The sequence below is a fragment of the Chiloscyllium punctatum genome, chromosome 19 (genome assembly GCF_047496795.1).
Source record: "Chiloscyllium punctatum isolate Juve2018m chromosome 19, sChiPun1.3, whole genome shotgun sequence".
In the NCBI taxonomy this organism is placed as follows: Eukaryota; Metazoa; Chordata; class Chondrichthyes; order Orectolobiformes; family Hemiscylliidae; genus Chiloscyllium; species Chiloscyllium punctatum.
In genome coordinates, this window is record NC_092757.1 from 52,329,956 (window position 1) to 52,352,622 (window position 22,667).

At 41.1% G+C, this 22,667-nt stretch overlaps 1 protein-coding gene across 2 annotated transcripts in view; it reads left to right on the forward strand.

Moving 5' to 3' along the window:
- dtx2 (deltex 2, E3 ubiquitin ligase) overlaps nt 1-20,702 on the forward strand; it is an 83,313-nt gene extending 62,611 nt beyond the window's left edge. For both annotated transcript variants that reach the window (XM_072589400.1, XM_072589401.1), the window contains 5 exons: nt 7,874-7,941; nt 11,446-11,604; nt 12,616-12,777; nt 14,659-14,748; nt 16,440-20,702. In XM_072589400.1, the coding sequence (XP_072445501.1) occupies nt 7,874-7,941; nt 11,446-11,604; nt 12,616-12,777; nt 14,659-14,748; nt 16,440-16,664 (704 nt within the window). In that variant the 3' untranslated portion in view covers nt 16,665-20,702. The remainder of the gene's footprint in view (nt 1-7,873; nt 7,942-11,445; nt 11,605-12,615; nt 12,778-14,658; nt 14,749-16,439) is intronic.
- The last annotated feature ends 1,965 nt before the right edge of the window (nt 20,703-22,667 follow it).

Below are 22,667 nucleotides of genomic sequence, written 5' to 3' on the forward strand. Positions count from 1 at the left end.
GATCTGAGCTACATGGAGAGGCTGAACAGGCTGGGGCTGTTTTCTCTGGAGCGTCGGAGGCTGAGGGGTGACCTTATAGAGGTTTACAAAATTGAGGGGCATGGATAGGGTAAATAGACAAGGTCTTTTCCCTGGGGTGGGGGAGTCCAGACCTAGAGGGCATAGGTTTAGGGTGAGAGGAGAAAGATATAAAAGAGACCTCAGGGGCAACCTTTTCACGCAGAGGGTGGTACGTGTATGGAATGAGCTGCCAGAGGAAGTGGTGGAAGCTGGTACAATTGCAACATTTAACAGGCATTTGGATGGGTTTATGAATAGGAAGGGTTTGGAGGGATATGGGCTGGGTGCTGGCAGGTGGGACTAGATTAGTTTGGGATATCTGGTCGGCATGGACGGGTTGGACCGAAGGGTCTGTTTCCATGTTGTACCTCTCTATGACTCTGAAATGACTTAATGAACCACTCCGTTATCACCACCAACCCCTCAATGCCAATTAGGGATCGGCAGCAAATTTTGGTCTTCCCAGTGACACACTCATCCTCTTTAAAAAAAAATGTAAAGAATTTTCTTTAAATGTTAATGTAAATGTGTCGAGGTCAATGGTTGTCACGATGAAATTCCATCAGGGTGTGGTTTGGAGTCAGCAGTGTATAATGTGAAGATATTGCTTAGCTGGTGTAGTAGACTCCACTCAGAAGCTGTTGAGTTAAAGAGCAAGAGGGAGTATAAGAGCAAGCTGACCACAAAACATCCATCATGAAGCAGGAGTTAAAACTACTTACTCTGGTTGTCGAAAAAGATGGGAAGCCATGTTACACAGGGTGTGCTGCTAGTGTCTGTGTGTTCATGTCTGTGAACTCGGGAATCAGTATCAAATTTCACTAAATTGTTGGATATAGTTAATAATGGAGGATGGTGACAATAGAAGAAGACATTAACTAATAAACTTGAAGAATGGGTACACAAACTACAATGTAGATAGGTGTGCATTAGTAGGTTTGTGTAATGAAGACTAAGGAGGCCACATACTCCCTGGAAGACCAATGTTTAAATAGAGCTGTTAAACCTAGAGATCTAGGGGTACTAACTTGAAAATCACTTAAAGTAGTGCCATAGGTAAATAAGTAGACAAGCAGAAGGCTGGAAGAGCCCAGCTAGCCAGGCAGCATCAGGAGGTGGAAAAAAGGGAGCGGGGAGGGGAGGGGTGGGGGAAGGGATGGATAGGTGCAATGGAGGAGACCACGGATGGTCATGTCGGACAACGAGTGGAAGGGGACTTGAAATGAGACGTGACTAGGAGGTTAGACTTGCCCATATAGGCCTGGTTGAGATGCTGTGCGAAACGTGCCCTTATTTTATGTTTAGTCTCACCAATGTAGAGAAGACCACATGGGGAGCACCTGTTACAATAAACTAGGTTGGAGGAGAGGCAGGTGAACCTCTGTCTCACCTGAAAAGACTGTTTGGGTCCCTGGATGGAGGTGAGGGAGGTGGAATGCTGGCAGGGTTCGCATCTTTGATGTTTCGGGGGATGGTGGTTGGTGGGGGGGGGGTGCGCGGGGGTGGTGTTCGGGGGAGTTGCTGAGGAGGGTGGCGTGAACAAAGGAGTAGCAAAGGGAATGGTCCTTGCGGAATGCAGAGAGGGATGAGGAGGCGAAGACTTTCTTGGTGGTGGGGTCTAGTTGAAGTTGGTAGAAGTGTTTAAGAATGATCTGTTGGATGCGTAGACTGGTGGTGTGGAAAGTGAGGACAAGGAAGGCCCTTTATTATGTTTGGATGGGGCAGGGTTTAGAGCTGTGGAGTGGGGAATGAGGAGATATGGTGGAGGGCTGTCTGGATAACGGGGTTGGGGGGGTGGGGGGAAGGTTGTTCAAAATAGGTGGACACCTGGGATGCTAATGAGTGGAGCGTCTCCTCGTCAGAGCAGATGCAACCAAGAGAGAGAAATTGGGAAAATGGGGATGGAGTTTTTGCAGGATACTGGGCGGGAGGAGGTGTAGTCCAGGTAGTCGTGGGAGTCTGTGGGTTTGTAGTAAATATCAATCCATAAACTGTTGCCAGAGATGGAAACAGATTAGATTCCCTACAGTGTGGAAACAGGCCCTTCGGCCTAACCAGTCCACACCAACCCTCTGAAGAGTAACCCACCCATTCCCCTACTCCCTACTAATGCACCTATCACTATGGGCAATTTAGCATGGTCAATTCACCAGACCTGCACATCTTTGGACTGTGTGAGGAAACCGGAGCACCCGGAGGAAACCCACGCAGACACGGGGAGAATGTGCAAATTCCACACAGACAGTCACCCAAGGCTGGATTCAAATCCAGGTCCCTGGCACTGTGAGGCAGCAGTGCTAACCACTGAGATCAAGTAATGGGAGGGAGGTGTCCTAGATAGACCAAGTGAATTTAAAAATAGGATGGAAACTGTGAACAAAGTTGATGAACTGCAGCCTGGATGCAGGATGCAGCACTGATGCAGTCATTGATGTAATGGCAGAAGAGTTGGGGAACTGTACCTTTCTATGAAGAGGGACTGTTCGGCATGGCTGTCAGAGAGACAGGCATAGCTGGTGTCTATTTGAGTACCCATGGCTAACCCCTAGATTTGGAGGAAATGGGAAGAGTTGAAGGAAAGTTGATGAGGGTGAGGACTAATTTGGCAAGGCAGAGGAGGGTGTTGGTGGAGGGAGACTGGATGGGCTTGTCGGAGAGGGCTTGCAGGCAATCCTTGTGGGGGATGGATGTGTATAGGGATTACACTTTCATAGTGAAGATAAAGCGCTGGGGTCTGGGTAAATGGAAGTTTCTGAAGAGATGGAGAGAGTAATTTTGTTCCAGATATAGGTGGCAAGTGCCTGGACCAAAGGGGAGAGAATGGAGACGAGATAGAAAGAAATGAATTTGGTGGGGCAGGAGCATTTGGAGACGATGGGTCAACTGGTGTAGTTGGGCTTGTGGATCTCTGGAAGCAGGTACAAGTGGGCAATGTGGGGCTGGGGGACATTTGAGGTTGGAGGTAGTGGAGGGGAGAATTACATTTGGTCTCACCGATGTAAAGAAGACCACATCGGGAACATGGACATCGTAAACTAGTTGGGAGGAGAGGCAGGTGAACAACTTCTGTCTCACCTGGAAAACCAGGGCAAGCCTGACCACCTGGTCATTGCCCATTTCAATTCCCCTTCCATTGTTCACCCCCTTCAATGTTCTCCAATTTCAAATAACTTTCCCACCTATCCTTTTGACTCCCTTTCCAGCCCCGCCTCCTCTCTACCATCCTTCCAACCAACCCTTCCTTCCAGCTACTGACAGGATTCATTCCTCTTCTCAACCTACCATGTCATACCTACTAACTCAATTCACCTTGCACCACCTCACCACTCCTGCCCCCTCCCCACCATAACCCTCTTCCCCCCCCCCCCCAAACCCCCTTATCTACAACCACCCCTACTCCCACCTCCATTCCTGAAGAAAGGCTGTACCTGAAACATTTGACTTCTCCACCTCCTGATGCTGCCTGGGTTCTTCCAGCCTCCTGCTTGTCTACTTTGGATTCCAGTATCCAGTTTTATTTGTCTCCATGTGTTAATAAGGCCATAAAAATGCCACCTAAGTTAAATATTTAGTAATCTACCTTTGCTGTTGTTCAAAATTTTTAATAAGGCTAGTTCAAGCATGACCTTCCCTTCTGGAATCCTTGTGTTCTTTATTATTTTCAGATTCTATATATTTTTCCAGATCATCTTTGAGTACAGTATAAACTCTCTTATACAGTTGGCTTGCAGTTAATTGGCCACCAGTCCTTGAAGTGTCCTACCTACTACTTGACTACTATATGTTAGAAGACCACATTGCAGTCCTTGTCTTAATTATGACTTGCTCAGTTACCCTGAAATTTATTATGTCGTCTTTATTTCCTAGATGCTGAACTATACTTGACCATTTTAGTTAATATTTCCCATTGTTGAATTCAGCAGTGCTTCCTTCCTTGTTTGGATTTTTATATCCAGTAAAAGTTCTGTGATGTGGCGTATTGCAAGCTGGAATGTTCCATCAATTGGTATATCTGATTTCACTGAAATCCATTGTTCACCCCCTGCCCCCATAAGAGTGTGTTGACTATGATTTGATGGGTGGATTTGACAGTTCATAAGTTATAGAATCTTGGATCAAACAACATGGAAACAGACACATCGGTCCATTCAGTCCATACCAACCAATGCCACAATCCCAAACTAAATTTCTTCCACCTCTGCATTTGTCCCATATCCCTCCAAACATCTCTTATTCATGTACTTATCTTTAATGTCTTTTAAATGTTTTAACTGTACCTACATCTGGAAGTTGTTTACGCACACAAACCACTCTCTCTCTTTTTATATAAAAAGAAATGATCCGTCATGTCATAGTGATAGAGATGTACAGCCTGGAACAGACCCTTCGGTCTAACTCATTCATGCTGACCAGATATCCTAGATAAATCTAAGTCCCATTTGTCAGCATTTAGCCCATAGTCCTCTAAACACTTCCTATTCATAAACTGATCCAGATGCCTTTTTAAATGTTTTACCAGCCTCTACTACTTCCTCTGGCAACCTCTTTCATAAACACACCATCCTATGAATGAAAACATTGCCCCTTAGGTGCCTTTTAATTTTTTTCCCCTTTTCCCTCTAGTTTTGGACTTCAGGGGAGAAACCCTGTCTATTCACCCTATCTGTGCACGTCATGATTTTATAAACCTCTATAAGGTCACCCCGGAGCCTCTGACACTCCAGGGAAAATAGCCCCAGCCTATTCAGCTCCCTGGCAACATCCTTATAAATCTTTTCTGAACGTTTTCAAGTTTCACAGTATCCTCCCCATAGCAGCGAGATCAGAACTCCTGCATTATTCCAAAGGTGGCCTAAACAATCTCGATAATGCCGCAACATGACCTTCCAATTCATATACTCAATGCACTGACCAACAAAGGCAAGCATACCAAACGCAGCCTTCACTACCCTGTTTACCTGGGACTCCACTTTCGAGAAACTATGAACCTGCACTCCAAGGTCTCTTTGTTGAGCAACACTCCTGAGGACCTTACCATTAAGGGTATGGGTCCTGCACTGATTTGCCTTTCCAAAATGCAGCATCTCACATTTATCTAAATTAAACTCCATCTGCTTATCGGCCCATTTAGCCCATCTGCTGTCCACTACACCTCTAATTTTGTCATATAAATCTTTCTCTTCTCACTTTAAAAAAAAATTGCCTGTAGTCTTAAAATTCTAATCAGAAAAAACTTTCAAGATGTTTTGAAAATAATGCATTTTCACCCATATCCGTGTCCACATTAAAAAATGCACTTTCAGCATTTACAACTTACTAATCATGCCTGAGTTATTAAAGTAGCTCTGCATTATCATTATGCCTGTTAGTGTTTGTCTACTGCACTTGTGACCATAAAACAATAATCCTGTTTTGAAGATCGGCAGTTATTAAGTAAGTGCATCAGGTGTCAAAGTAAATGTATAAAATTCAAGTGCTGTCAACTGGACTGTAAAAGAGCTGGTTGTATTTGGGCCCTCAAAACTAACTGCTGGGTTAGCTTGCATTTTTGATTTGCTGGCACCAGCTAAACCCAGTATATGAAGGAAAACGTGGATCTTGCTGTCTAGGTAAGAAATGAGTTCAGTACACATTCTTAAGAACTCAAATACCTGCACATGGGCAACAAAAGACTTTCAGACATTACAAAAATGTTTTACTGTCAATCTAGAATTTAGAACAAATGTCTGTTTCCACCTATTTCCCTGTCCAGAAGCTAATGTCCAACTTGGGGAAGAACTCCAGCTTTTTAAAATTTAATACCAATCACCCTATGTTTTAAAAAAAAAACACTGTCCACAATAACAAAAAAGGGCCAGATAATAAGGGAGGGGATTAAATCAAAATAGTATCAGAGGGAAATAATGCACTACAGGCCTTGTAGTGCACGTTTCTCTCTGAAAGCTTCAAGAATTCAGCCTTTATTTTTTAAATACCTAATGTCAAATTAACCAAATAACCAATTAACAAATAACAGACACTGCCCAACTGTCACACTAACAAACAAAAAGACGGGGAAATGAGGGAGGGAATCAAATCAATATATTGTTGATGGGAGAGATCATGCACTCCATCCTAAGTGGTAGCTATATATTTCTAAAAGTTTTAAAAGCTTCACTGTTAGGTATTTTTAATAAGTTGCTTAGATGTGTTATGACTCACCTACCAGTCCATCACAAAAACCTTACAGAGCTCAGCTCTTTTTTTTCATCCCCACACCAAATCACCTACTTGAGAATTCGACTCTTTTTTTTATAATCAACCTGCTCAGTGTTATGACACACCTCTGGAATGGTTGGGAATTGAACCTGAGCCTTTTGCCTCTAAAGTAGGGACACTACCAGTATATCACATGAGCCCAAGACCTCAGCCCTTTTAATTTTGAAACAATATTTTAATCCTCCTTTCAGAGCTGTATTGCATACTTTGGAATAGGTCAAATTTGAATCCAGGACTCCTGGTACAAAGTCCAAAGTGGATCACAGCTCCTAATCTGTTTGAGCCTCAAAGGAAACCTGCATCTCTAACTCTGATTTTGTTTTTTGCCATTTTATTTAATAATGGTTAAATTCCCCATGATTATTCATCTCTGTCTTAGACTTTGCCGATTAAGCAATGAACTGATGAATGCGAAGTTGCTGATTACAGAAAAATGCCGATCTGAAAATATACTTTCTGCTTCAGGAATTTCTTCCTAGATCTATGTTGTTTTTACATAACAAACATGGTAAAAGCTGCAATCTATTATGTTTTCCCCTCAATGCATGTGCACATTAACCTTTCCTGTTCCAAGGTCTGGTCTTTTGGGTTTGGCAGTATATGAGGTTCACTCATCTACCCATCCTGAATGAGTTCACCATTTCCCACTTGGATATTTAAAGTAATCTTTTGCTTGAATAAAGATTTAAATTATTCAGCATTTTGAATTGAAATTAGTTTAATAAGAACACAACAGATATTTAAACACCGTTGAATTAACTTAATTCAAATAAGCTCATCAAGTTAAATGACTTCACATTATAAATAGACTATACTTAAAACACTAAGACAATTATAACAGGACTAGTATTGCTCCATTATCCTCTTTGCTAAGTACCTCTGGAATATTCCTGCATTGTCCGTGGCACATGCCATTTTATCGTCTGAATTAGGTACTTGTGAAGTATTAATATAAAAACAAGGGCAGAAGTCAGAGTAGAAATGAGGTTATCTGAGGAAATAGATGAGATTGGAGAATAATTACTGTCTGGTTGTCTAATTGAACATTGTTAATACAATGTTTGGAAAGTTTGTTGAGAAATCTGTGAATCCTACGAAAGACTGAATTAATACAAGAGGATCAGTTAGTCAAACTGTTTTAGATAATCATCCTCACTTCAGCTTTGAATGTTGCTATCAGTTGCTTGCCTCACATCCTGCAGGGATTTAAACTTGTCTAATGGTGATATTATTTGTCGTCTTTTTTTTTTGCAAATAATTTTTAACCCTAGGGTATTATATGGCACAAAGGTATCGGGTGTTGAAATCTCAACATGATTCATCCAAATTTGTAAAAATGAGCATCGTTGCAGAGATGCAGCCTTAATCATTCATCTTTACTCAGTGATTCTGTCCGTTACCACTTACTGATTATATTTCACTGTTGTTTCACAGCTTATCACTTGTAAAGTTCAGAATGAAGGAAATTTGTTTGGGCTGGATGTTAAGCAGTACTGGGTACTTATCAGTCAGCTCAATGTGTAACTGTTGCCTTTCCATTTATTTCCCATTGTAGAAATGGTAAAGGATCCGGAGGAGGTGGTAAACAAGTATATGATGAGAATAGAAGAAATTCCAGATGAGGTGATGTCAAAATTTTATTGCTGACTATGTGCGATTTTCATGACTTAAACATGAAGATATTCAAATGCATATAATTCCAAAGCAGAAGTGTCCTTTTTGCAATTGCATATCATGGCTGTCCTAAAAAGGTTAAACTCGCTATTTTATTCCTGCACCATCACCCCGCACCTGCAGAAGTTGCAGGAATTCCATTCTTTGTGAATCATCTACATCTGTTGTTTTACTTTTTAAAATAACTATAAAACATAAGAACTAGGAGCAGGAGTAGGCCGTCTGGCCCCTCGAGCCTGCTCTGCCATTCAATAAGATCATGGCTGATCTTTTTGTGGCCTCAACTCGACATACCTGCCCTTTCGCCATAACATTTAATCCCTTTTACGTTTCAAACAATTATCGATCTTAGCTTTAAAAACACTTGCTGATGGTGTCTCAAATACTTCACTGGGTAGGAAATTCCATAGAACCACAACCCTCTGGGTGAAGACATTCCTTCGTTCACTCCTAAATCTGCTCCCCCTACTTTTGAGGTTATGCTCTCTTGTCCTAGTTTCACCCACCAGTAGAAGCATCCTCTCTACTTCTGTCTGTCCTCTTCATAATTTTATGTTTCTGTAAGATCCTCCCTCATTGTTCTAAATTCCAAGGACTATAATCCCAGTGTCCTCAGTCTCTCCTCAAGCCAAACCTCCCGCCCCCCCCTCCCCCCACAACCACCAGCTCCAGAATCAAGTTAGTGAACCTTTTCTGCATCCTTTCTCAAGTAAGGAGACCAAAACTGCCCACAGTACTCCAGGTATGGCCTCACCAGCATCCTATATAGCTGCAACATAACCTCTCTGTTTTTGAACTCAATCCCTTCAGCAATGAAGAACAAAATTCCTGTTGCACCTGTAGACTAATCTTCTGTGATTCATGCAAAAGGGCATCCAGATCCCTCTGCACAGTAGTGTGCTACAATTTTATACCATCCAAATAATAGTCCTTTTTACTATTATTCTGACCAAAATGGATGCCTTCTCATTTATTAACATTGTATTCCATCTGCCAGATTGTTGCTCACTCTCTTAAACTATCTGTGTCCCTTCACAAAGGTTTTCCTCTGCACACTTCGCTCTATCACTCATATTTGTGTCATTCGCAAACTTTGACACACTACACATGGTCCTCAACTCCAAAGTTCTTTTGTTCACTGCACTGCTTTCGGTTCAGGAATATATTGGGTGGGGATTGATATTTGGTACAGTTAGCAGAGCTCCAGAGTTAAATCAAATGCCCAACCACTTTACTAAGTGAACCAGGAAGACTTGATGAAGATCATGCAAGAATAGCTTTTCTAAATGGGATCAGCCCTGAGAACAACATATGGGTTTATTTCTTTAGCCCTAACAGCAACTGTATGACCACACAATTGGAATGTCAGTGCACATCTGTATCACAGACTGTTCTCCACTAACTAGCTAGTTTCTTCTAATGAAGGTATTTTATTACTGTTTTGTACAAAATCTTTTGTACAGGTCATGCATTGAGGGCATGCAGATATGTGTTTGAGACTTTGTACAATTTAAAGTTGGATCATATCTAGTCACAAATTGTGACTATATTGAAAATGCAGCAGTCCTCTAGAAGACCTATCTTGAAAGCATGTTCACGCTCATCTTGTAGATGCGACCTATTGGGTATGTTTACAGGATAGGTGGATGTGTATTCTAGGAATCTAGTACGATCCAGCTTAGAAGTATATTACCATTCCTTCACTGTCTTCGGTCAAGAAAGCCTGGAATCCCCAATGGCATCATGGGTCAAGCCACAGCAGGTGGGCTACAGTAGTCCAAGAAGGCAGTTCACCACCACCTTAAGGGCAACTAGGGGCTGCCAATAAATGCTGGTCAGTCAGTGACACCCATGTTCCTCATGATTTTTTTTTAAACTGGGCCAGAAGAGCAGGGTGCTTAAAGTTCTACATCAAAGATTTTTGAAAACAGCATGTGAAGGCCCTAAACACACAATTACACACCTAGTGACAGTAATCAGGAGCAGAGGGAAATATTGATATTGCCTATGGGTCAGCATGTACCACCATAACAATAAGTGGCTACCGCAGCTTGGCAATAGATACCGATATTGTAAGTAACAAACCACAACAGCATTAGAAAACCACCTTCTGTGATGAATTGTGGCAGAAACTGCCTGTCAGGATTTGGTTTCTTCAGTCACTAGCAGAAGTACATCATGTAAAGCTTCCTCATCCCCAGTGAATTTGCTGCATGTCAGTTGCTTTGGGTAGATTTAAGGGTGAAGCTTGGGCAAGGGTAGGGAAAGACTCTAGACTGAGACAAAGCCGAATGTAGGAGAAAGTGAGGATTGCAGGTCCTGGAGATCATAGTGGAAAATCACAGCAGGTCAGGCAGCATCCGAGGAGCAGGAGAATTGACGTTTCATGAATAAGCCCTTCATCAGGAATTCTTTGAATTTGTAGTAGGTATGGTTGTCCTGTTCAGATCTAAATTGTGTTCATCTGAATTTAGTCTGGACTCCATGTGGGATCAGTTGGTTCTTTAGGCAGGTACTGAGGAAGGAGATGTGGCTGTGGTAGCAAGTCTGCTTCAGGGCATAGGAGATGGCCTGGGAGGTGCAGTGAGACAGAGACTCACTAAGATCGTTGGTTTAGATTAGAGTGGTGCTAGAGAGGCACAGCAGGTCGGGCAGCATCCAAGGAACAGGAAAGTCAACGTTTCAGGCAAAAACCCTTCATCAGGAATAGAGGCAGGGAGCCTCCAGGGTGGAGAGATAAATGGGGATGGGGTGGGGCTGGGGAAGAAGGTACCAAAGAGTATAACAGGTGAATGGGGGTGGGGATGGAGGTGATTGGTCACAGGGAAGGGTAAAGCAGATAGGTGAGAAGGGAGATTGGCAGGTAGGACAGGTCATGAGGACAGTGCTGAGCTGGAAGGTTGGTAGGTTTGTGGGCTACCATGATGCCAAGGGGTCTGAGTAGTCTGGCAGTCATTCCCGAGATGTCATTGCTGTAGGGGACAGTTGCTAGGGGAGGGTTTCAAAACACATCCAGAAACTACAAATCTTCTCAAAATTCACTAAGTATGCTAGACTATATGCTGAAGTTTGGAGCAGGATTAGAAAGCGAAACCTGTAGAGTGAACCATATAATAACATGTCTTAACACTGTATGCTACTAACTAAGCCAAGCTGACACTGTACATGTCATCTGCATCTTCTTGGAAAATGAGGATCTGTGAATCAATCTGAGACCATGGGTTGAATGTTTCAACTAACTTGTTGCTACTCCATTTTTTGGTACACAAATTGAATCAATCCTTCTACTTAATTAAGGTGACTGCCCATTCCTAAGAATTCCAAAGTAGTGTGCACCAGGAAAGTGGTGTGATTACGTTGCAAGCCTGAACTGGATATCTGTATAGTGTCCTCAAATCTAATGAATGTTGAAATTTTAAAACTAAGTATTGATCTTTCTTGCATGTATTTTAGGACTGTATAATCTGCATGGAGAAGCTGAGTGCCTTGTCTGGCTATGATGAAATGTCCAGGACAAGAACCATTCGGCCAGATACAGTGGGGAAGTTCACAAGATGCGGCCATGTCTTCCACTTATTGTGTATGATGGCCATGTATGAAAATGGAAACAAGGTACAGAAAATTCTTGTGCAACTAGCAATAGTGCAGCAGTGTTCTTTCAAAGGGGTGGTGGTGCTGTACTCGGATACTTCCAGGTTACTAATCCAGAACGCCGAGCTGATGTTTTGACCATGTGGATTTGAATCTCTCCATTTCAGATGGTGAAGTTTGAACCCAACAAAACTCTGGAATTTTAAAATAAATCTAGCCTAATGGCAATCACTATCGGTTGTCATAAAATCTAACTGTGACAGAAAGCAATCTATTGTCTTAACTTTGTCTGTGTCTCTAGGCCTATAGTAGTATTGTTGACTCTTAATTACCCTGTGGACAGTAAGGGATAGTTAATAAACAGCCAGTAATATCACAATGACAAAAATGTCATTATAATCTTCCATGAAGCATTGAATCAAAAGAAAAGATATTGAGTGGTAAGCATTGATTTTGTACTGGATCTACAGCAATTTTTAGGTTGTTAATTCCTTTCTAAAGTGATCCTATTTGTTTCTGTTTTGTCCCCCCCACTTTGTTTTTGATTAAGTTTAAAAAAAATCACTCAACACCAGGTTGTAGTCCAGCAGGTTTGTTTGGAAGTACTACATTTCGGAGTGATCAGACAGCTACCTGATGAAGGATCAATGCTCCAAAAGCTAGTACTTCCAGATAAACCTGGTGGACTATAGCCTGGTGTGGTGCGATTTTTAACTTTGTTCACCCCAATCCAATAGCAGCAGCTCCACATCATTGTTTTTGATGGTTAACATCAGTGATTGTGATATGTTGCTAAAAGAACTGTTGTGAAGTCAGGCATAACTCTCTCATAAGTACCCCAGCTGAGAGATGTTAACTCCACTCGGATCTTATCAGGGGCCTTGCTTATCCACGTAATTCTCTGTCGGAGGATCACGTGAATGTTAAACATGATGCACTAGTGCATTGCGATAGAAAAATTTGTTATTCCAGAATAGAGTCCTTATTTCAGATTAAAGAACTCTGCTAAGCAATGGAATTAATTCATTTCAGGATGGCAGTTTACAGTGTCCTTCATGTAAGACCATCTATGGTGAAAAGACTGGAACACAGCCAAAAGGAAAGATGGATATTTATTTATTACCACAGTCACTGCCTGGATATGCAGACTCTGGATCTATACAAATTGTCTACAATATCCCACCTGGTATTCAGGTAACCACTTCTTCTGAGTCACTTGTGATAGTAGAAATTATGCTTCCCGAAGATTCAGATTGACTACCTCACACACAGGTTGTGGGAAAGCTAGATTTTCTTATTATTGTTCATGTTTTGTGTATTCAAAGCAATCTGGGCTTATTGCAATAATTTGAACACAATAAGTAGATATTTTACTGTTTAAATTAATTCCTCACTGCTTATCAATTGGCAATTAATGTTTCAGGTCTATTCTTACTTGCATTGTACCAATCTATTAGCTTTAGTCATAAATCTGAGGTACCGTGTCTGCAGTTTGTGTAATGGAAGTTTTGAGTTTATAACTGTCAGAAGGGAGATTGATGCTCAAGTTAAAATCATTCATTATCAAAAATTCACTGCAGCCAAGTTTCAAACAATATCTAAACCTAGATGTTGATTCATTCTTTAATTATTTACAATGTACCTTGGTGCAAATCAACAAAATTTGTGTCAGAATATTTTATTGCAATGAGGATAGTTCTACTATCTATGTTGCATCAATTTCCACCTACATCTGTTACATAGAATGTCCTGTGATGGGAGAGGCGAAGGCCGGTATCACTTGTTAGGAATTGTTCCTAAATCTTAGCATTTTCATAGAAATTTTGAAGCTGTAACGTTAGTTGCTGTTGTTCTTGGAATTAGGATGCCAATATTATTGCTAGCGTTGGGAATGCATTAGGTGCTGTCCTATTACAAGGCTGGTAGACTTGTAGCGAAGGGCATTGTTTTCATGCATGGAGTTTTTATGGGAGTCCTATGAGGAGAGATTGGTTCGACTGACCCTGTATTCATTAGAGTTTAGAAGACAGAGAAGATCCATTTGAAACATAAAAAATTCTGACAGGGCTGGACGTAGTAGATGCTGAGAGGATGTTTTACCTGGCTGGGAGAGTTACAACTTGGGACATAGTCTCAGGATATGGGGTAGACCATTTAGGACCAAGATGAGGAAAGATTTTCTCACTCAATAGTTAGCGCACCCGTGTAATTCCCTACCACAGAAGGCTATGGGGACCATCTCATTGAATATATTCAATCAGGAGATAAATTTTTAGATTATGAAGGCATCAATAGTATGGGGGGGAAATGGGAATATGACATTGAGATGGATGATCAGCTATGATCGTATTGAATGGGAAACCAGGCTCAGAGGGCTGAATGGTCTACTCCTGCTCCCAATTTCATTATATCAGTAATGTTGTAAAAGAAAACTCTATTTTGAAATAGATGCCCAAGCTTCTCTGCTTGAGAGCAGCCCACCAGCACAACCTTAGGTATAGATAAGAAATGTTAGCCCAACCACAGATGCCCACATTCCATGAATTAATTTTAAAAATGTTTATCAACAAATTACAGCCATGGAGTGTATCCCAGGTAAGCCCAGTCCAGTTTTCACCTGAAAATCGTCGTCACGCTTTTTCATTCAGTAATCATGTAGTTGACTCTCAACTGCCGTCTCTGAATAAATGCTGGCCTGGCCAGTGATGCCCATATCCTGTCAATGAATTTCTTTTTTTTTAAATTAAGAGGAGCTGTCACTCCCACTTTACACTCCACCTTCGCTTAACTCCATTATATGAAAGTCTATTATGCCAACAACAGCCACCACAAACGAGACCAGAGAACATAGCATACACTGGCAGTTAGAGTTAAGAACTGGCTGAGCTGTAGGATTCTTGAACCAGGCAGTCTTAAGAGAGTGCATCTTCTGTTTATCACTTTACTGCAAATATTGCCTTATTAAAGATAAACACTTATGAAAATCGAATCACTGGTTGATGTTCTAATAGGAAACTGCAACTGGAATTCATCTTTTTATTTACTAAACTTAACCAACTTGTCTTTTTTTGACAGGGTCCAGAGCACCCTAACCCAGGCAAACCATATACTGCCCGTGGCTTCCCCCGGCACTGTTACCTGCCTTACAGTGAAAAGGGCAGACAGGTAAGATACAGGCTAACTGATTGGATTAAACTGCTTTAATGATTAAAGAACACATCAATTGAGTATTCCTGAAGCTTTATATTTTATGCTGATCTGAGAAATTCACAAGAAATACCAGTGTAAAAGGCAATTACCATTTATACTATACGAGAGCAGAATTGGCAGGCTGGTGAAGGTGTTGCTGTGGAGAATAGAATAGAATCCCTCCAGTGTGGAATCAGGCCCTTCAGCCCAACAAGTCCACACTGACTCTCCGAAGAGTAACCAACCCAGACCCATCCCCCTATCCTGTTATCCTGTATTTATCCATGACTAATGCACCTAACCTACACATCCCTGAACACTATGGGCAATTTAGCCAGTTCACCTAACCTGCACATCTTTGGATTGTGGTAGCACCTGGAGGAAACCAACACAGACATTGGGAGAATGTGCAAACTCCACACAGACAATCGCCCGAGGTTGGAATCGAATCATGGTCCCTGGTGCTGTGAAGCAGCAGTGCTAACCACTGAACCATTGTGCCGAATGTAGCAGTTAATAATGACTGTCAGTTCAATTGTTGAGCTAGATTCTGGGTAATGATTTACCAGAGAATGGCTGCCATTTTGTTGAATTGATACAGGTAAGCTGTATGTACATATTCTTTGTTTGCAAAGGTGATGCTAGTTATAAAGGCTATAAATCCCCAAACTAGATAACATCAATGCATATCCCTTAGACTTTCCAGATAAACTCAATACCTCACTTGTTGAAATCAACCTAAGAACCACACAACAGTGTCCAATGTTTGATGCAGTTCCACAGTTGGGCAGTATTTGCTCAATAATTCTGAGTGTGTGAGCAATTATGCTGGTGACCAGTTAAGGATTGTCAGTTGGACTTGCAGTGTGACTGGCGCATTTGTGTTTTGGAAGCTACCTTAATGCAAAAGTTTTTTTTTGTTGCGCAATATTCTCATGAGCGGAAGAAGAAATGCTTCAGCAAAATTTCCTTTCTCGTCAGCAGTACTCAAATTCTGTATTACCAACAAACTTTCTGTAATCCATAAAGCACATAATTGTAACTGCCTCCTGTTCTGACTTTGGTATTGGATAGATTTTCCGTTTTATAGTTGAGAAATTTGAATTAATTCCAAGAATGCCTCACAGCGCCAGAGACGCGGGTTCAAATCCCGCCTCAGGCAACTCTCTGTGTGGAGTTTGCACATTCTCCCCATGTCTGTGTGGGTTTCCTCCGGGTGCTCTGGTTTCCTCCCACAGTCTAAAGATGTGCAGGTCAGGGTGAATTGGCCATGCTAAATTGCCCGTAGTGTTAGGTGAAGGGATAAATGTAGGGGAATGGGTCTGGGTGGGTTGCTCTTCAGAGGGTCAGTGTGGACTTGTTGGGCTGAAGGCCTGTTTCCACACTGTAGGGAATCTAATCTAATCTAATCTTAACAGGAGAACGTAGAGTTTCGTTTTTTAGAGAAAGAAATTGATAATTTACTCCATGAGGGTGAACTGGTTATGCACTTTGGGTTCTGCAGACAGTGCTGGTAAAGGTCTCCTAAAGTTCAGGTAGAAGTCTGAAATGGGCTCAATCCTAGGGTACCCTGATTAATTTCCAATTTATCAGCAATCAGACTGAAAATCTATATATGTACTTCCACCAGGGAATGAATGCAAACTGAATTGAATCTCCTATTTCAGGTCCTGGAGCTTCTCAAAGTAGCATGGAACAGACGGCTGATTTTTACTGTGGGGACGTCGAGCACAACTGGGGAAACGGACACAGTGGTTTGGAATGAAATTCACCATAAAACAGAGATGGGGTCCAATGTATCGGGGCACGGATACCCTGACCCCAACTACCTAGACAATGTCATTGCAGAGCTGGCTGCTCAAGGCGTCACAGAGGACTGTCTTCGGCAATAATTGTTCATGTTTTCTCCAATCCAGGGGAGAGCCTGTAAAAGGGTTTGGACTTCTGCACTTTTCTTTAGAAAAGCTGTGTTTTCATTTTCCTTGTTCCTGCTTGTTTTGTAAAATGCAGAATCAATTTTCATAGCTGTGCATGGTGAAGCAAGGGTGCACGGGTTGCATCTTCCCAAGGCCAGATGTCTCTTTTCACCACACCAGTGATTTTTCATTCAAAGCCAGACCGAGCTGAGCTGGACTCACAAGTTTCCCCTTCTCTTTCCCCTCCTTCTCCCCATCTCCTCCTGGCACCTTGCAACATGTTTACATAGCGTTGGCCAACAAAAGCTTCAACAAATTGGATGGAGTTAGTTTCTTGTGCATTGTCTGAGATGTTGCATTTTACCATAGCAGCCACGTTAGAAACTGTAGCATCTGAAGTTCTGCTGTGTATCCTTCTGTTGATCAAGTTTTAGCCATAAGCATTAAAGTAGAACAGACTCTGATCCACAGTGGAATTTCTGTTATCTGTGCGCCACTGGCTGCTCAAAGTGGGGCTAGCAGGGGAACCTTTATAACATGCACTATTATCTGATTCTCATAGTTTTAGGCAGTGGAGCATTATAAGAGAATCTATTTTTTTTCATCCTAGGACAGTCAGGCAGTGAAATTTTGAAGCATGTGAAATACTATTTTATCCTTGTAGCATGAGGCTGTAAAATCTTGTGTGTTACTATTTGGTAGCAAATTGTGTAGTTTTGTGCCCAATTCTACTGCTCGTTTCATACCTGGGGCAAAGCATGGTAACCTGCAATCAGTAAACTCCTCACTTTTCTACTGGTTTCTACTGCACTCAGGGAAGCCTCGTAATTAAGTGATGAAGTAATAAATTTTTTTTCACTCGCAAAATGGTTGCGACAAATTGTGTACCATTTAAATTGCAACGTTACAGAATATTTTGGTTTTACCTTTCATTGCCAGTCATGGCTGATGGAATAGAAATCTTCTCTGTGGCAAAACTACACTGATTAGTGCATCATTTTTCCCTTGTATTTAGAGCAGTTGCCTATAATATAGGAACTGAATTTCACCCTGAACCCCAAACCCTGTTACAATAATGATCTGCCAGTTGACGATAAAATCACTAGGATATGGAAGTCCTGAGACAGATATTCCCATTATTAAAGCTTGGAGGGGGTGAATATACAAACTTAATAGAGAAAATAGGTAGGCAAAGACTAGAAAGAGAAATTGCTACAGTTCTCATAAATGGTATGAGGGATAGGGACCAAGTGCAAGTTAATGGGACTAGTTTAATTGTGAAGACTGGACAGCATGGGCAAGTTGGGCCAAAAAGTCTGTTTCCATGCTATAGAACTCCATGATTCTAAATATGTGCAGTTTTCTCTCACTATTCTTTTTCTTCCTGCTGTAGCTTTGGGATATTGATTGACATTCATTCAGTTGGGGTACACTGTAATGCCAAATAGAATAAGTGTACATATTTCTTAATTTAGAGATGATGTTCATATTACTTTGAATTATGCAGAGAATCCTCTGTAAAATTTTCTTAAAGACAGCATGTTGAAAGGGAAGAAAATGTGCAGTTTCCACAGGAGTGCCACTGATCTCCTCAAACTGCTTTCATGGAGTTTATTGTTACCACTCATTTGATATGATTAGATTCCCTAGAGTATGGAAACAGGCCATTCGGCTCATCAAGTCCACATCAACCCTCCAAAGAGCAACCCACCCAGACCCTACCCTATTTTTACCTCTGACTAATGCACCTAACACTACGGTCAATTTAGCATGGCCAATTCACCTGATCTGCACATCTTTGGATTGTGGGACGAAACCGGAGCACCTGGAGGAAATCCAAGCAGACACTAGGAGAATGTGCAAACTCCACATAGACCGTAGCCCAAGGCTGGAATCGAACCCAGGTGCCTGGTGCTGTGAGGTAGCAGTGCTAACCACTGTGCCACCCACCCATGGGCACTGTTATGACATCTTTTTACAAATGAGTGAATTTAACGTTTTCTTGTAATGTGTTAAAATCATGTTGGCATTCAGGTATTGAAGTGCTGGGGAAATGCAGTGGGTACAGCTGATTGTTTGTGTTACTCAACATACCACAAATCCTGTTTGACATGGAGACCAGGTCTTTGGCCAACCCCTCCAAGCGGCCTGAACTTCATAGGCCCAAAAGGAAAATATGAGACACTGGGGCAATCAGTGCCTGGGCACAAATTTGCATGTTCCTGAAACGCATGCTTCGGCCTGTCCCCCAGTTTTATACAATGTTGAACTTTGCCATAGTTTCTGAGCTTAGCTTGACCAAGGCAACAAACAGTTTGTTAGTTCCTCAATTAATCTACAATGTCTGTTGACTTTCAATGACTCATTCTGTAAAATCTAAATTAAGCATTAAAATTAATTCTAGAGTGATTGGGATAGGCTGTCAAAACTGAGTCAACCGCCTTAATTAGACTCTCTGAAACCACCATCAGTCTAAATCTTCCTCCATAGTGTTTACTTTTCAACCCAAATACAATGCAATATGAAAAGCCTTACTGTGGTTGAATGCTTAAAGTCATGGGATGAAATCTCTTGATTGTGGGAAGAATGGAAAGGAATATCAAAGCAAACATTCTCAACAACCAACACCAGCATCTCCAGATTAGCAAATTCCCCTCCAGGTACTGCCGCAGTACACTTGCAGGCCTGTAAATGGTCTAATTTAACCAAATCTCGAGGCGCAAGTCATCCCACCAGTGTGCTGTTTCTAAGATAATGTGAAATTTTAAAGCATATGCACTGTTACCTGATTGTTATAGTATAAGGTACTATGTGTGTTACTATATGATTCATCTTTGGGCACAGTTGTGTGCAGTTTTGTATCTAAGTCCTGTTCTACAATTCTACAGAGGTCAAGGAAATGTAACCTGCAAATCATCTTTTGCTAGATATTATGTTCAGGGAGGCATCATGTGACTAACTGCAAACTTAAAATAGCTGTTTTGTTTTGTTTGTTTTTTAAGACTTCGGAAAGCAAATTCACATTCTCCCTCTCCTAAACATAACCATGATGTATCTCACACTTTCTTTCTTACATTTATTTGGTAAAGTAATTATGATTTTTTTTAGGCACTAAACTAGAGATAGAAAAACACTGCTATTCAAAATAATTATCCTATGTTTTCTGTCTTTTATCAATGATAAGCTTTATTACTGTTTTATAGAGTTTGGTTATCATTTAACAAGGATGTCAAAATTGTCAAAGACAATACTTATACCTTTTCATTTTTTCATGGGATGTATGTATAATTGGCACATTACATTGCCTTTGAACTAAATGGCTTCTTTGACCCTTTCAGAGGACAATTGAGCATCAGTTGAATTGCTGTAGACCTGGAGTATGTGACTAGATCAAGTAAGGATGACTGGTTTCATTCTATAAATGACGTGAGAATTAGATTATTACAATGATTGATGATTGTCTCATGGTCACCATTACTGAAACTAGCTTTCAGTATTGGAATTTTATTAATGGAAACAAAGTCCCCGAGAGCATTAAACTCAGCCTTTGGTTAACTAGTCCAGTGACATCACTACTGTCTCTCTCACAATCCACTCCGCCCATTTCACTTTGCATCCAAATGCCCATTTGTTTCTGCTTCACTTATTATTTACTCAGTTTCTAATTTTTTAACCAACTTTAAGTAGAACGTAGCAAAATATTGGAGAATGGTATAAACCTTAACACTTGAGAACTATGTTGTTGAGCAAATTAAAGATTTGTTCCCAACCAGCCGGGGATTAAGCTTGTATTTGTGCTGATATCCTGATGGCATATTAGTAACATTTTTAATTTATGTAATCATCTTTCAAATTCCTAGCAAAGTTTGTGACCTGATGTCTCAGTATTTTGGTTTTTTTAGTTGTGCTGTTGCTTCAGAATTTCTTAATTCTGGAACAATTTTCCTTTGTCATTTTATTAAATAACCTTACTGTGTACAGTTGCATTATTAAATTTCTGCTAAGGGTTACTAACCAAGTATGAAATAGTCTCTCTAATTTTTCATAACTTGACCTATACAGCTGTTGTCCGGACATATACTTTATTGATGTCCACAACAAGGTAAAGTAGAATTTTCATAAGATATAGGTAAAGTAGCCCCATTCCTGAAACATCGACTCCCCTGCTTCTCGGATACTGCCTGACCTGCTGTGCTTTTCCAGCACCAAACTTGTTGCTTCTGACTCTCCCACATCTGCAGCCCTACTTTCTCGAAGTAGGCCATTTGGCCCATCAAGTCTGCCGGGCCAATCAATGATATCATAGCTGATTTGATTATCCTCCGTTCCACTTACTTTTCTTTTCTTGATAACCCTTGATTCCCTTTTAATGATCAAAAATCTCTCAGCCCTTCAATATACTTAACAACCCAGTCTCAACAGCTATCTGCAGTAAACATTTCCACAGATTCACTATCCTCAAATTCCTCCTCATCCCTGTCCTAATTGGGTGGGCCCCTTATTAGAGATTATGCCCTCAGGTCCTAGACACACTCATGAGAGGAAACAACCTTTTATGCATCTGTCCTGTCAAGTCTACTTTGAATCTTCTATGTTTCAATAACGTCACTTTTCATTCTTCCAAACTCCAATGAGTACAGGTCCAACATACTCGAACAAAAATGAAAATTGCTTGAAAAATTTAGGTCAGACAGCATCTGTGGAGACAGAGTTAATGTTTTGGGTCCAATGACCCCCCCTCCTTCAGACTTGATTCAAAACATTAATTCTGCTATGTCTGCACAGATACTGAGTTAGAGTCTTACAACATGGAAATAGATCCTTTGATCGAACTCGTCTGTGCCAACCAGGTTTCTTAAACTGAACTAGTCCCATTTGCCTGCATTTGGCCCATATCCCTCTAAACTTTTACTATTCTTGTACTTCTCCAAATGTCTTTTGAAACGTTATAATTGTACTGACCTCTCGTTCTTTCTGTGGCACCTCATTCTATATATGCAGCATGCTCTGTGTGAAATGATTGTCCCTTAGCTCCTTTCCCTGAATCTTTCCCCCTCACCTTAAACCTATGCTGTCTGGTTTTTGGACTACCCTACCTTAGAAAAAAGACCTTGGCTATTCACCTTGTTTATGGCCTTCATGATTTTAAAAAAAAGTTTATAAGCCTCTGCCTCCCATGCTCCAGGGAAAAAGTGTCAGCCTGTCCTTATAACTTAAACCTCCCATTCTCAGTAACATCCTTGTACATCCTCTTTGCATTCTTTCCAGTTTAATAATGTTTTTCTTATAGCAGGGTGACCAAAATTGTATGCAGCATTCCAGATATGGCCTTACTAATGGAGAGGTTTTTTTTCCAAAAGTTTCTGATTTCCAGCATTCACAGTTCTTTGACTACTTTGTTTAGTGTCTGACCTACTCGGTTTATCCTCAAGTTTATCCTCCTAACCTGTGATCAGCTGTATGAACGTTTTCTGGGCTGCCGACAGTGCCAGAGTAGTTCACCTTAGGTAATAGGACCAAAATTATTTGCAGTATTCTAGGTATGCTCCAACTAATACTTTGTATAGTTTAGCAAGACCTAATAAACTTGTCTGCTAGATTTTTGTCAGTTATACACACAGATTCTCAAATCCCTCAGCAGTTGAAAGCTCAGTGATATTGTATGTTTAATTACTTGTGTCTTAAGATTATTTGTCCAACCCAGACTTGACTTGGTAAATGAAGGCTAGCTTTTCCATGATTGACCAGTTTTGGCTCTGCTGTTTGCCTCCGACTGTGATACGGTTGTAAATGGAAGGGAGGTAGAGGACCATTGCAAACTTCTACAGGGTACAGTCAATTGTTTGCTACTAACCATGCTCCAATGTCATGCACTGTAGTTTGGAGTGTATGGGTGATGTTTAATGACAGTTATTTTATTTCTTTCCCTCCAGCCTTCTACCTTCATCTCTTCAAAATATTACTTTGTCTTTCTGAAAG